Source organism: Lathamus discolor, chromosome 5 (assembly GCF_037157495.1).
Source record: "Lathamus discolor isolate bLatDis1 chromosome 5, bLatDis1.hap1, whole genome shotgun sequence".
NCBI classification, from domain to species: domain Eukaryota; kingdom Metazoa; phylum Chordata; class Aves; order Psittaciformes; family Psittacidae; genus Lathamus; species Lathamus discolor.
The window spans coordinates 46,980,956-46,995,963 of NC_088888.1; the positions used below are offsets into that span (position 1 = coordinate 46,980,956).

The 15,008-nt window shown below is 45.4% G+C and overlaps 2 protein-coding genes across 6 annotated transcripts in view; both read left to right on the forward strand.

Moving 5' to 3' along the window:
- Positions 1 to 758: 758 nt before the first annotated feature.
- Positions 759 to 11,132, forward strand: RSPH3 (radial spoke head 3). 4 transcript variants are annotated; one of them, XM_065679096.1, is made up of 10 exons: positions 760 to 1,072; positions 1,352 to 1,414; positions 2,612 to 2,753; positions 3,342 to 3,484; positions 4,050 to 4,253; positions 5,222 to 5,384; positions 6,437 to 6,523; positions 8,829 to 8,906; positions 8,943 to 9,166; positions 10,900 to 11,132. In XM_065679096.1, exons 1-9 carry the CDS (start codon positions 821 to 823, stop codon positions 9,128 to 9,130), a joined length of 1,320 nt encoding a protein of 439 aa, XP_065535168.1. In that variant the 5' UTR covers positions 760 to 820; the 3' UTR covers positions 9,131 to 9,166; positions 10,900 to 11,132. The 4 variants fall into 4 exon arrangements, with proteins under 4 accessions (XP_065535167.1, XP_065535168.1, XP_065535171.1 ...); XM_065679095.1 differs by having other exon boundaries at positions 759 to 1,072; positions 8,829 to 9,166; XM_065679100.1 differs by having other exon boundaries at positions 873 to 1,072; positions 1,352 to 1,439; positions 8,829 to 9,166.
- Positions 11,133 to 14,730: 3,598 nt separating this feature from the next.
- The window catches only part of PLAGL1 (PLAG1 like zinc finger 1), a 49,099-nt gene continuing 48,821 nt past the window's right edge, over positions 14,731 to 15,008 (forward strand). Inside the window, exon 1 of one of the 2 annotated variants that reach the window (XM_065680682.1) lies at positions 14,731 to 14,897. The gene's annotated coding sequence lies outside the window, so the exon portion shown is untranslated. The remainder of the gene's footprint in view (positions 14,898 to 15,008) is intronic. The other variant, XM_065680681.1, reaches the window with a different exon arrangement.

Consider the following 15,008-nt stretch of genomic DNA (forward strand, 5'->3'; position numbering starts at 1 on the left):
CAGCATTGTTCTCAGACTAACGACAAAACACAGCACTGCACCAGCTACTAGGAAGCAGAAAAATAACTGCTACAGCTGAAACCAGGACACCTGGGAATTATGTTTGAACCAAAGACTTCACAAAGGGCATGGATTATTCTGTGTATTTGGTCTTGCCAAAGTAATCAAGGCGTATCACTACCTACATAGGTTAAAAAAAAGCTGTCACTGTATTAGGAACCCTTATTTATTTTCATGTTTCTCTTAACAGAATTTTTTCACGGAATCTGAAAAGGCATTCTCATGATTTGTCACGACAGGGAGTGCAGCTCACGATGGAGGGGATGATGCACTTGAGAGACCACCTCACACTCCTACCTCCCATCGTATGACACCTTTAAAGCATCCAAAGCCGCTGCTTGGATGGAAAACTAGAATTAGGGGCGCAGTTGTTGGCGCTGCTTTCCCGGACACCGGCACTTACACCACGGCACGCCATCCAAAAGGTTTTTGCGGTGCTCCAGCCAATTTCTGGTCCCCAGTGGCCGTACAGATCGGGTTAAGGCCCTGCCAGTTTAATCGGGAGCCTTCCAGTCCCGGGGTAGCCCGCTCAGGGGCGGAAGGACACTGACCCCTCGCGGTTATGCTCCTTCATTACCTCAAAGCAGGAGGAGCCCCAGCACCACCAAGCGCAAGCCCGTTAGCCCTTAAAGGATTGTTTTCCGCTAAGCACCCCGGTGCCTCTGGAGCGGTCACGTCCTCCAGGAGCCTCCCTCACCTTTAGCGCTCCCCCGGCAGGAAAACCTGCCCGAGGAACAACAGCACCGACCACCACCAGCCAATGCCACAGAAGCCTCGCGCATGCGCGGAGCCCTCGCCCCGCCCGTTGCCGTGGAGACGGGTGCCGCGGTGCGAGCGGCTGTTGCGGTCTGAGCAGCCAAGCTGCCTGGGTGCCCCGGCCGGTCCCCGCCATGCCGCGCCCCCGGGACCCGGAGGTGGCGGCGGTCCCTGCCGTCCTCTACAGCTACTGCAGCCTCCCGCGCACCCTGCCCGCCCGCCCCAAGTACCGACCGCCGCTGGACGCCGCCGAGCCGTGAGTGTCCGGCGGGTCGAGCCGTGCAGCCCCGCGGCCTCCGCTCCCCGAACGGGCTCCGCTGCACACTCCTGCCCTCCGCGCCCTCAGCCCAGTGCCCTCGCCGCCCTTCCCGGGGGAGCGGAGTCCCCGCGGCCCTGCCTGCAGGTCCTTCTTCCCGTAACTTTGGAGGGGACTCGCACGGGTCTGGCCTTTCAGAGTCCTCCCGGCACCTTGTCTGAGGTGTTAGCGTACCGGTTACAGCTCTGTAAGCGCGGCTGTCTGCGCTTTATGTTGCAGGGGAAAGGAGCCTGCTCGTTACGCCAACCTCATGTACGACCCGAGAGTGGTGCGCGGCAACACGTACGCCCTTGAAGTCATACCTGTGGTAGGGTTGTTTTACGGGTCATGCGACAGCTTTGTTGAAAAGTAACAGGTAGGGCAGGAGAGCAATTCCTCATTAGTAATTTTAACTACTGGGGCTGTGATTTTACTTAAAATACTTCACACAGCCACAGGCTCTCCAGTTCAACTAGCATGGGACTGCGTTCAGCTTTTCTTAAAGCACTTAGTTTCACATGAACTTTTGTAGTTCTGATTTTGTTTTCCACATTAAGTACCTGATTATTTCCTTCCCTTCCCCTTGCTCCCCCCCCCCCCCCCCCCCCCTATTTCTTTAGTGCAATGATTCTGGGCACAGGTCATTGCTGTATAATCTGTTATCATAGGTAGGGTGTCATCAATGAGAATAGCAGCTCTTGGGAAATTAAGTCTTGGGGTAGTGTTTGACTTATTCTATAGAAGCAAATGGTCCAGCTGTATGCAAAAGCTGCTTGTGTGGAGGTGAAAGTATTTTATTTCTCTTGATTCCGTAGCAAATGTTTTAGTGATGCTTTATTTTCAGAGAATATTTCTACATAGATAATTTGATCATAGAAGAATTGCAGTCTGCATTTTTAAAAGCTACTTTGTGGAAATAACTGTGTTTTTCAGTAGCTGTTTCTTAGAGTGAATTTCACATATTTTCTGTTAAGAAGTTTGAAACTGATGTTAATTTCAATTCATAAATGGACTACAGAATTTAAAAGTTAGTATGGGTTTCTTTTACTTCATCAGCAATGAAGAACCTATAATTTTTGTCTAGCAAACAGAACTGTTGATCATAAGATAACTGGACTGAAACCCATTTGACCTTCTTAAAGCCTTACCTAGAAACTCTCACTTGCCAGCAAGATCATGATATTTTAATATCTTTATCTCGCAAAGCAAAATTCTGTGTGTAATATCCACTTCCAAATAACAACTAATTGCTCTTAGTGTGAGATGCTATTGGCATGTGCTTAGGCAGCTAGCATAACTTATTGGTTTCATGCCCTACAGTCTTTAAGGTAACTGAAAATTCAGGGTCAAGACCCAGAAAAGTCAATCTGAAATGCTAGATTTGTAGCATTAAAATCAACCAACCACTTTATTTTTTGTATAGTGAGAAATTAGTATAATTTTAGAGTACAAAGTGTATTCTGTTTTGTGAGGATTTTTGTCTTCTTCATCCCTGCTCAGATTACCCCACCAACTCCCTTTGAGATTCAAAGGCAGAAAGAAGCATGGAAAAGAGCACTGGCTAGAAAGCGTGCAAAAGAGCAAATACGACCAAAAACACCTGAGCCTGTGGAAGGCAGAGAGCACGTTCAGGTGCAAACAGGTAAAAGTCTAACTTTTATTTCTTTTTTCTAATTAATCTGAGAACAAAACCTTGCTGTTCTGTATTCACTTACTAAATTTGTGATACAGTTGGTAGAATCACAGAGGGTTAAGGTTAGAATTGTAGAATAATAGAATCGGAGTTTCTCTAATAATTTCTATTATAGCCCCTAATAACACCCTTATTTGACTGATCTATGTTTTCATAGAATCACCAGTGATGCCAGTGGGGTCATGGCCCTTCAGGTGTGTGAACGCCTCTAATTCTTCTTGCATTGGCATAGAGACATTTCAGTTGCACCCCTGATGAAAGTGGCTTATTAGCTGGAGTGGCTGGAAGTACTTTGTGCCGCTCTTCAGGTGCTCCCTCACTGACTTGTGATCCCTCTCTAAGTTCTGGGTATCTCCTACTGTTAAGAGTTTAAGTTGAGGTGTCTTTTCGTCTTTTTTTTTTTTTTTTTTTAAACTTCATAGAAGTCATTTTATTGCACTCTTTGGATATAAGTCACACTGTAGAGTCATCAAAAATAGTTGAGAGTTAAAATAAAAAGAATCCAACTTTCAGCATTCATTGTACTTTTGTTTCTAGAACTGTATTTGGAAGAGATTAGTGACCGGATAATAGAGGTTGATGTAGAGTGTCAAACAGATGCGTTTTTGGACAGACCACCCAGTCCATTCTTCATACCAGCCAAAACGGGAAAAGATGTGGCCACGCAATTAGCAGGAGAGGTATGGAGCAAAGTCAGGTCTGTAAGTGCTGTCAAAACACATCTTCCATACAAAAGACACTTCTGCTGCAAAATTAGGGCAGAAACAGAAAGGAACTTATCCTCACAGATCATGCCAAAACCCAACAAACCTCTCCAAAGTCTGATATGAGGTTAAGTGCAAAATTAAGGAAGATGTTTCTCCATGTGCAGTGTCTCTGCTGCTTTCAGATAAGAACTAGAGTTGAGAAATGCTCTCCCCTATAGAATGTGTTCAGCCCAAGAAGGGCTTAACACAGGAAACAGCTCCAGGTAAGTGCTCTGTTTCTCCCTGGAAGCCCCACAGTGGCTGTGGTAGGGTGTGTGGTGTCTCACTCCAGCCCACTTAGCTCCCAGCTGCATTCATGCTTCTTGCCACCACACCCCCCACCATTTCTCAGCCAGCCACCCCTCCCCCCCCCACACCATTTCTCAGCCCTGCCTTCAGCACAGGGGCTTCAGTCATCATCCTTTTCTCCTTGCAATGTTGTTAAGAGCGATAGTGATCAAGGGACATTTATCTCTGTTTCCCTGACTCCTATCCTCAGTTGTTTGACTTTGACATTGAAGTCAAGCCAATCCTGGAAGTGCTGATTGGGAAAACGGTTGAGCAAGCTTTGCTGGAAGTCATGGAGGAGGAAGAGCTGGCCCAGCTGTGGGCACATCAGCGTGCCTATGCAGAGCTGCGCAACGCAGAGCTTGCTGAAGTACAGCGCCTGGAAGAACAGGACAGGCGATACAGAGAGGAGAAGGTAGGACTTCCTAGCAGCAGAACACGCCTGTCTGAATGCTTGTCAGAAGAGAGAAAACCGCTTCCAGTACTGAAAGACAAGCTGTGAAGTATGCTGGTTGTGCCCCAAAGGGTACTGTCGAGTTTGATATTCCTCAAAGCATTCTGGTGCCATACCTGCACTCTGCCATTTGCTCTCATGCACCAGCACCATGCTATTGTGTTTATTTGGAGCAGCCATGCTCCAGTGAATCAGACCTCTGACTGAGAGGCCAAACCCAACAGCATTTTTCTCTGTACCTGGTGCAGCTGTTACTCACCCCTTTTCATTATAATACCTGCTAAATGTCGGAGTGCTTGAAAGTAAGAGAGATGCCCTCTAGTCCTTCGCACCCAGCACATGCACTACTAAATGTGCACGCATACCTTTCAAGATCTCCTAGTATTAAGCTGTATTAGTATTATCCAGTAAATAGGAATACAGGAATAATAATAAATAATAGGAAGCACAAAAGGCAAGTCTTCCTTACTGTTCACTAGCCTTGTATAATTGCTTTTTTTAATGTTTTCCTGGACCAATTTGAGTTTAATCTTGTATCAAATAGGATATAATATTGGAAGATGAAAAGTTAAGGAAATCTTGACCCAATTTCATCTCCTTTCAAGGCCAATGATCAGTTTGATCTGCAATAGTAAAGCAAAGAGTCATGAGTTTAATGGATACTACGATATCGGAGAAGGGCTTAATTTGTCCAGCTGCAAGGCCCTTATTTTACAAGAAATTGAGTATAAGTTTGCTTTCAAACACTCTTTCATATGAGGATTTGTGAAAGTTAGAGGCCTCAAATACCAGGTAGAGACCATAAGTATCTGTACTTTTGATTATCTTTGCTATTTATGACTCTCACACAGTGATCATTCTTCAAAGTCTAGATCAAAGAAGTAACAGCTAAAGGCCTGAAAATTTTACACACAATGTTGCCTTTACAGGAACGTCGCAGACGCCAGCACATGCAAATGCTGAAGAAACAGAAAGAGACTGCAGAGAAAATTGCAGCTCAGGCATTCGCTAAGCATTACTTGGCTGATCTTATTCCCTCGGTCTTCAACAATCTTCGTGAGGGTGGATTTTTTTATGACCCTATAGAAAGGGGTTTGTATATTTTATTTTATTTTTTCACATGTGAACTAAGTAATGTAAGGGTCAAAACCACCATGAAACATAGCTTATTGTCCTATATTTAGAATAATGTCATAAGACTTTATTTACATTTGTGGTTGAATGGATAGCTTCCAAATTCATATTTTTTAACACAAACATTATTGGTCTTCTGTACAATAGTCAAGAATAAGCAGGAGCTGACAGTGTGATAATAAGTGGGACTGCTCCTGAACTGGAGGGAAATAGTGGGTGGTTAGGATTGGTAGAGCAGAGAGATCCAAACTGAACTAAACGTGTTTCGATAGGACAGGCAAAGCAAGTTGTATGTCACTGAATCTTTTTTAATGATTATCAGGGCAAGGGAGAACTTAGTTAGAATTAGGCCCTGACAATAATTTTGGAATTGTAAATCAGTGACTCCCAAGCTTTCAGAATCAGTAACATTTCTTGTGGGTTACCTTGCTGCACTTCACTTCTACGGGCCCTGCAGAGACCACAGCTTGGGAATGGTTACACTCTCCAGAATGAATCATGGGGTAAACGCAGAAACAGAGTGTATTTTGCAAACAGGGCAGGCTTAGGGACCATGGTGTACAAAGAGCATGATTTGAGAAATACATGGGTAAACAAGAGCTCTTTAAGTCAGAGGGAACAAATGCTTTCAGCAGATCAGAAGCCAGATGTCTTTGGAGAGCAAGGCAGGAAATGTTATTCTCCTGACTTGTTCAGGGTAGTTATTTTCATCTCACTAGAGCATTACTGTGTATCTCATCTGTGCTTGCCCTTCAAGGGTGCCAGACATCTTTAAAAATCACTATAGCTCAGAGGACTCTGCTCTGAGTCCATAACAATGTGTAAGAGAGGCAGGAGATAAGAAACCAAACAACACCTGAGAGATTTCTTCTAGCTCTTGCAAAGCAAGTGTCTTTTGGCAAGGATGTCAATCCCTTGGTCGTAGCAAATGAAAAACAGTCCCAAGATCATGTTGCTCATCTTTGATTACAAGACATTTTTTTTTCTTTCTTCCTGCTAAATTCTTGCAGATATTGAGACAGAATTCCTTCCATGGCTGATGACAGAAGTAGAAGAAGAACTAGAGGGGAAGGTTCTGGCAAGGATAATGCTTGACTGTAAGTTACTAAATTCTGGAATGCAATCTGGGCTACTTTATATTCTTGATTGTTCTGACTGGGGAAAAACAAGGTCATAGTGGGTTAATGTAGGTGTCATTTTAGCAAGTACCCATGGCTTTTTATGTCGTGGTTGGTTGTGGGGTTTTTAATGTTGGAAAACTACTACTACATACATCTAAGTAATTGATTCTCAGATTAAATAATAGAAGTGTCAGTCATTCTGCATTGTCCTCTCTACTGTCTTTACACTGAGATGTTTTGATACTTGGAGATGCAGTATATTTGTCAGCAGCAGAATGGTTAAAGAACACCAATTCTTCGCTATAAAATTATTATTTCTCATGTGTTACTGCTATGCTGTTCTTTGTAGCATGCCAGATTGTGCCAGTGAGAACAGAAAAGCCCATCTTGTCTACAGCCATGTGTATACCATGAAAGTCTCTTAACTTGTTTGTGTAAGCTCCCTGGGCTATGGAGTAATATGTTCATCCTGTGTGAAAGGAGAAGGATAATTGTAGGCTATGGTTGACAGAAGTCAGGTGACCAGCACTTTCCATCAAAACAAGGGCTTACTTCCTCAACAGTCAATAATTATGTCCTTGCTTTTGACATAGATTAAAATATCATTCATCTTTTGGACTTGCTCAAGCTTAGTATTCAGGTTCTTTTATTAGTCGGCCTTCAGACGCTGCAGCTGAAACACCTGAATAATCTAAACTCTGTCTTACGCATCATTATGATGAATATGTGTTCACCATGGTGGTCCTAAATCAAACCACTTTTTATACTTGAATTGAATCTAAACCCAGGACAATCATTCCTATAGGTTTTCTCAAGCTGTGATTTTGGGGTTTGTTTCCTTTGGGTCTATTTTCTGTTGTTAGGGTATAATTTGGATTAGTACAGCTGGTCTGTTAGGTATTTTATCCTATGATGTAAATGCTGGTATGTATGCTGAAGGATCACTTCTTTACGTAGCTCTTCAGTGGAAAGGGAATTTTCTCTTGTTTTAAGTAGAAGTATTGTATGTAATTACCAAATAAACATCCCAAGAAGAATGTTGCTGCAGGATGCACTAATGATGAGAACATCTATCATATCCCTGTTGAATCTTTCTCTTTAATTTTTAACCAGATATCATGGTCCTGCAGCAGTTCTAAGATACAAAGCACCTGGAGCAGGCTAATAAGTAATATCAGCCATCCCTGTTTTGCTATTTATCCTCTGTATTTCTTGGCTTATAGCCAGTCACCCATTGTTGAGAAAACATCACCTCTGCAAAAGGAATCATATATTGCATTCTTCAAGTTCATAAACAACCTCACCTGAGAGAGTTCATGGCTTCTTTGCCTCCTTATGCAGAAGCATAGGAAAAATCTCTAAGGATCAATTTTCAACCCAGTTGACATTGCTACTTGAAGGATTTATTTTGTCACTGTCTAGTAAAAGAGCTATGAACTACAAAGGAAGCACCCTCAGTGGAAGGCAGCTATGTTGTTTGTCATCTTAGAGGTGACCATTCCTTCTTTTACTTGCTAAAGTCAACCCATGATTCAACAATGAAGCTCCTTCATTATTTGTCCTATTTTCTGTGTTAAACCTCTCTTCTTTCACTGTTGGCCTCTATATTTTTATAGTCAAAATTATGGAGTCTCCTACACTGGAGATATTCAAGGCCCGCCTGGACAAGTTCCTGTGTGATGTACTGTAGGTTACCCTGCTCTTGCGGGGGGGTTGGACTAGATGATCTTTTGAGGTCCCTTCCAACCCTTGGGATTCTGTGATTCTGTGATTCTGTAAGTGCTGATTTTTTTTTTTGTTGTTGTTGTACCCATTGAGAGCGGTATGATGTTTAGAGAAATTTACAAAGCCTTGGCAGCAAAACCAATACAGAATAGGTGGTTTACAGCTGCTTTTCAGAAAGAGAAAATCTTTTTATGACTCCCATAGTTCCAGTAATTCCCTCTGCCAAAAACATCATGCTGTGTACAACCTGGCCAGTCCTTGTTCCTGGCTATCTGACATGCTTTGGAAGAGAGGAACAACTATGAGGAAATAAACAAAACAATCCAGGTGAACCCTTTTAAATCACCACTCTCAGTGTAAACCACTCATTTGGCTGCAACTAGGCTACAGTAGCAGGGGTGGTTGTTCTAATTCAAGTGTTCTTTCATTTTTAGTGTTATTTCATTTTTTTCCCTGTTTAAGAAGTTGTATATATATACTATAATATAGTAATATATAAAATAATCTCAAATTAGTTTTTCCCCTCCATGTTTGTTGGTGTCTTTTTCTGTTTCAGCCTTGGTTCGTACAGTTGTTGAAAACCGCTTAGAAGAATTTAGCCATAAACCTCCATCTGATCAGCCACAGGCACCTGCTGAAGAGCCTCAGCCACCAGAAGAGCCTCAGCCACCAGAAGAGCCTCAGCCACCAGAAGAGCCTCAGCCACCAGAAGAGCCCAAGCCAACATATGCAGAACCCCAGATACCCGGTGAGACAGATGCTACTGACCAACCAGTCACAGAGAAAGAGGAGACTGACCAACCTGTTACTGTGCAACAGTCTTCACAACGTATGTCTTTCCAGTTAGAATTGGAATAAGTAAGCACAGAGGATTTGGAAACTGGTAACAAGCAGGCAAGTCATCAAGTGAAAGGAAATTAATATCTTAAAAGAAATAAATTCTTATTGATTTACAAGTATCGTTCCCTAGCCATGCTCAGGGATGAACCTAAGCAACAGTAAAGCATTAAAGTAAGTTTTCCACAGGCTGATATTGCTGATTTCAGACTGTGAGAATCAACAGAGAGATTACTAGGCAATAAATGTCAGTGACATTCTATCCCCTTCTACATAATCCAATCCATAAAAAAACTGGGACATTTACAGTTGAAAAGTAATGCTGTCCCACACCCTGTGCCAGAAGGTCATGAGAAGGACATAGAAAGCATCCTAGTTACCTTTGCTTTGATAACATTATCAGAACACAGTTTCCATACTTTCCCTGTTTTGAAAAGTAGCTACTACAGCACTTAAATTTCTTTCCACTCATGTTAGTATCTCTTTTCCTGACAAACTTGGATGGGAATCTCAGCAGGCAATAGAGCAAAAGCTGCTGTTCCTGAAGCTCTTTAGGTTCAGAGTTGTCCACCACTGGGAAATTCTGCCAGTGCAAAATCCTCCTCAGTTTCCTGACTCCCAGAGCATTCATGAGGGGCTGGAGCCACACATGCAGTTTTCTTTGTAATCATTCTTTCCTGCTGGTTCACTGCAATGGTATCATACATGACTGGCAAAACGCACCTGCACTGCCATGTGTAACTATCTGTTCATAAGCCAACTCCTCAACTGTGGCATTTCCTCTCATAGAAGTACATCTATGCTCCATTGCAGCAACACTGTTTTCTTGATAGCTGTGGCTGTGGTAAAAGTCCTGCCTTGCCCAGACTGCTTTGTGCTACCTCCTCTCTGCAGGTTAGAGGATGTGTGCTAACCCAGCAGGCCACATCCCAGCCTGAGAGTGGAATGTCAGGCATGACACCTGAAGAGGATGTGGGCCTGTTCCACATCTCATACTCTCAAAAGGGATGCCTAGACTTTTCACTGGATCACTTATATATGTGGTTTCAATGGCAGACCCTGCTTTCCCTCCATCGTGGGCTAGGACATCCACTGATAGCAAGGGCAGCTATTGCTTATGTGAAAAGGTTCCACTGGAAGATGTCAGGTATTGACCTCTCTGTAGGAAGCTGAAAAATAGAAGTAACGAAATGTAAGCACCAACAAATACTCAGGGATTTGATGTGATATGAATGTGTTAAAACTAAATGTCTGGAGTTGCAGAGTATAGATTGTAGACTGACACACCCAACTATGCTTTTCAAAACTGGAATATTCCTGTGTAAACTCTTCCTCTGTTTGCTAAGTTGATAGTATTTCAACAGGGTTTTTATCCATTTATGATTGATTCCTCAAAGCACCCAGCAAAATGTATTTTATGTGTATGGCATTAAGGTAGCTGGTGCTCACTACATCTACCTGTAAGTTTCTAAGAAGAATTTATTTTTATGCACATGACTAGAACTAAAGGCTTGAAATTGGTTTAGGCATTGCAGTCAGTGGGAAGTTTACCTCAGTTTAAGTGGGACACAGATTTTTCATTGCTTTTTTTCCCCCACGGTGATGGAGACTCCTGTCATGAATTCATATAAAACAGGCAATTGACATCAGGCTAATTTTATCTAAAGAAATAAAAAATCTTTGGGGCATGATTATAACAGTTGTAAATGTTACAGCTCATTTTTCGAACACTGTATGTCAGCTTTAAGGATTCCTCATTACTGAATGATTTTTTTGTCATGTATTAACAGGAGATTAACCTAGAGGACTGCTGTGGATCATTCCTGAAAAGATACAAACAAATGCAGACTTGAATATTTGGGTTTGGAATGTTCCAAGAGGAACCTGGAATATTTTAATTTTTGTCACTCCTGCTTTGTGCTTGATTGCTGGAAAATTTACTTTAAGTGTTGAATTATTTTATTTAAGCAGGTTATGACACTAACGTGTATTCATAAATTATCATAAAAAATAATTAATTGTATGCCCCACATTTTTACTTCAATAGAATGAATAGATACAACTTGAGCATTGGGTATTGTGATAGAGCTGCTGTAACAAGTTTTGTTTTCATGAGGCCATGTAGCTATGAAGCTGCACTAGCAGTTTTCCATCAATGGACCTGTGCTTGAAGTCAGCCCCCAGTAAGGGCAGGTTAGCAGGGAAGGGGGACCCCTTGCATCCTGCCTGGCACTGGAGAAGTGAAAAACCGTGAGCAGCAGTAAGGAGGGGAAGAGATATTTGGGGTAATGGCATAGCTGTTGGCTATTCGGAGTGATGCCAGCAGACAGGCAGGCTGTGCAGCACAGGCCTCACTGCTGGCAGGGTGGCTGGGGCACCCACCCCAGTGAGCTCTAGTGTGAGCACCACATCTGTCACATCACTCCCCCACAGGGACCCTTCCCGACGTCTTCCCCTCCAAATACCCGTTCTCTGGTCAGTGTCCCCGGCAGCAAGTGAGGGGGACAGCTCTGCACCCACGGTGGGCTGGCGGCCGCTGCCAGTGCTTGCAACGGGGAGCGTAGAGGCGACCGAGGGAGACGGCACTGCAGGCACTAGGGGGCAGGACAGCCCACTGCAGAAACGCAGAAAGACGCTGAAGTCACCTCTTGCACATTGCACACCTTGCACTAGTGACACTCGGCTGGACTGCCCTCCTCTGCTAAGCCACAAAGCCTTTTGCACCCACTAGTCGTACTTCTAACGTGAGGAGCCAACACTTAGGGTCACCCAACACTGTCCACAGTAAGATCTAGAATCACAGAATGGTTTGGGTTGGAATGGACCTTAAAGATCACGTAGTTCCAACCCCCCTGACATGGGCAGGGGCAGCTTCCATGCTCAAAGCGCCATCCTACCTGGCCTTGAACACTCCCAGGGATGGGACATACACAACCTCTCTAAGCATTGTGGGTTTCAGCTCTTTCTAACTGCAGTTGCTGAGTTTTTCACTCCATGTCTCAGCCCTGGGCTGAACCACTTCAAAAAGTTCAGCAGAGGTGTTTCACCCTGTCCTTTAAACGAGATTGGAGGAAAAATGCATTTCCCTGCCTATATTCAACCATCTCTGCAGATGATAACCAACTTGCAACACAGCTGTGTGCTGAACCTAGCATGTAGGCTTCTGGGTGCTTTCTCCCAGACCCATCAGAAAGCAGACACAAAGTTCATTTTGTCATTGAACTGTGTCTGAAGGGCCACCTGTAGCAGGGAGGAGTGGAGCCTGTACCTATTTAGTCAGGCCCAGGCTGGGTACCTGTCATCAGATGCCTCAAACTGCAGCATGTGTGCACAGTGAGGCTTCTTATCTTTGTGTGCTTTATCCAAAGCAGCTGGTTATAACATGACTGTATCCATATGTTTCCATCTATTGATTTCTCTGCAAAAAGCTAGAGCATTACTCCAACAACCAGCTCAGCATCTTAGCTCCATATTTACTTCAATACCCACTTGAGAAATGGGAAAGCCACTGGGACTTACTGCCTGGCCTGACTCAGTTTGGGAATCCTTTTGATATTGGTGCACCAGCCTAAACTCTCTGCATTTCTCCTTCGCACGCTGTCAGAGAGGGAGCATTCTGATGAGTGTAAAATTCATGGCTGGTTTGCTGCTGTCAGAAATCACGGGTTTTGAAGAGAGAAAATGAATAAAAAAAATACACCTATGAAAGTGCTTGCTTGTATGCACATGTTAAAAATCAACCTCACCTTACCCATCTTTAATGGCTAAGGCCTTGGGAGCCCACAGATGCTGTATTTAACAGCAGCAGTGTACAGCAACAGTCCCATGGTGTTCATGAAGGCATAGAGATTCCTGTCCTGACTTCCTGCAGCAGACATCTTTAGAGCAGTGTAATGGCATCTATCCTAGCAAAATACTGGAACCATTTCTACGTGGTTTCTCATGGCCATAGTGTCCTTACTGGTACAAACCAGAAGCTGGATGTGATGTAAGGTGCATTTCAGCAGCATAGCAGTATCACTGTAGTTATAAACTGCCTTTGGTCACCCCAGTCCTCCTCAGCCCCACCACGGATATTTGGTGCTCTCAAATTGCCCAAGCCATAGCTCATAACATACAATAATGTTAGCGCATGTACACTGTCACTGGCAGTTTAGGTTAATAAATTTGACAGTGAACTGTAGCAGCTGCAGCAGTGGCATATCCCATGCTGCTGACTGCTGTGGGGTTCATGATTTCTGGCAAAAAGTCTGGCGGAGAGATGGCTGGTGCAGTAGGGCTTGAAACTGCCCCAGAAAGGTTACTCTTACCTACCAGAATCCTAGCTGGATCTGGTGGCCACTGCTGAGACCACAGGTACTCTTAAAAGAGACCTAACAGTGGAACTTGACTGAATGGGTAGGTGATTTAATCATACTTGGGCAATTTAAATTATACCTACTTTAAACAGAGGGTTTTTTTCTTTTTTTCTTAAGATGATCATGTTGAAAAGTACTCACAGGCATGTTGCAGAGTACATCTAGATTATTTCATGGGCAAATACTAGCAGGCCAACCATCACTATTTCAATTAACGGTAATTAATCGATCAAACACATTTGTTTCAGAGTCGATATAAGACTCAACTTATGGACAGTTCCGAAAGCCACACCGCACTGTGATCCCTGGAAGGTCTAAGTAGGGTGGAAGAGGTCCCTGGATCCCTGGTCATCTGGTCCAACCTTCTTCAAAAGCAGGGCCCTAGACAGGTGGGTCTTTGACTGGCTGTGGTGTAGTGCTGCTGAAAGAGGAGCAGGGGGCTGGTGTCCTGCCAGACAGACAGCTGAGCAGACACGTCCCTTGCAGCTGTGACACTGTGCCTCAGGCTGTGTCAGCAGGAGCAGAACCAACAGATCACAGGAGGCCATAATGCCACCCTGCCACTTGCTGGTCCACCTGAAGGACTGAGCCCAGCTGTGGTCTTTCTCAGTTCAGAAGAGGCACTGGAAAATTGGAGAGGGCCCATGGAGGTCCACAGAGACGGTTAACTGAGGAGAAAATGCCACAGGGAGCAAGACTGGATGAGCTGGGTGTGTTCGACCTGGGAAGAGGAGGCTCAGCTGGATCTTATCGTGGTTTTCCAGCACTGAACTGGTGGTCACGGGGAAGCATCTCCACAAGGATGACCTGCGGCAGGACAAGAGCCACATGCTCACACACCAGCTGGCCTGGGGTATGGCCGTTCTCCCTTCCTGCACCCCTTGCCCTGCCAGAGTGCAAGTCTGCAGTAAAGACGCACAATCAGGAAGTAAAACCGGTGTGTGTAAAGAAATGCTTAATGCCGTGAGATGCCTTCTTGGAAGTAATTTACTACCACCGGTGCAGGTGAGGGAGCTGTGCCGACCCTTGGGAGTACGACGGCAACGTACGGCCACAGCAGCAGCAGCGGCGGCGGCGGCGGTCGGAAAGCCGCAGGCCGGGGTGCTCACACTTCGCTTGTAACAGGTTTCCCGACAGCGCCGTTACAGAACAAGCCCCCGGGCCCCGGTGGCACGGCCTCCGGGCTCCTCACGCCTCGGCTCGGCTCTCGGCGGGGCGGGAAGCGGGAGCCGCCCTGCCGCCAGCCCGCCCCGCGGCCCGGCCCTCCTCCGCTCCGCCCGCTGCCGCCCCGGGGTCGGGCACCGCCGCGGGGACGGGAGGAGCTGCCGCTGCCGCCGCCGCCGCTGCGCTCCCCGGCCCGGCGCTGGGGGAGCGGGCGGTGCCTGAGGAGCCGGGCCATGAGGTGAGCGGGGCCGCGCCGGGGGCGGCAGGTGAGCGGGGCAGGCGTGCGGGGCCGGGCCGGGGCTTTTCGCCTCCCCACAGCCGTGTCGGGCCGCTCCGGCCGCTGCGGCGGGGCGCTGAGGGGCGGAGGCCGGGGAGGG

Coding starts and splice junctions, on each gene's coding strand:
- RSPH3 (XM_065679095.1), top strand. CDS start 821: ATGCCACAGAAGCCTCGCGCATGCGCGGAGCCCTCGCCCCGCCCGTTG. Junction 1,073..1,351: donor CCGCTGGACGCCGCCGAGCC/GTGAGTGTCCGG, acceptor TTTATGTTGCAG/GGGAAAGGAGCCTGCTCGTT. Junction 5,385..6,436: donor TTATGACCCTATAGAAAGGG/GTTTGTATATTT, acceptor AAATTCTTGCAG/ATATTGAGACAGAATTCCTT.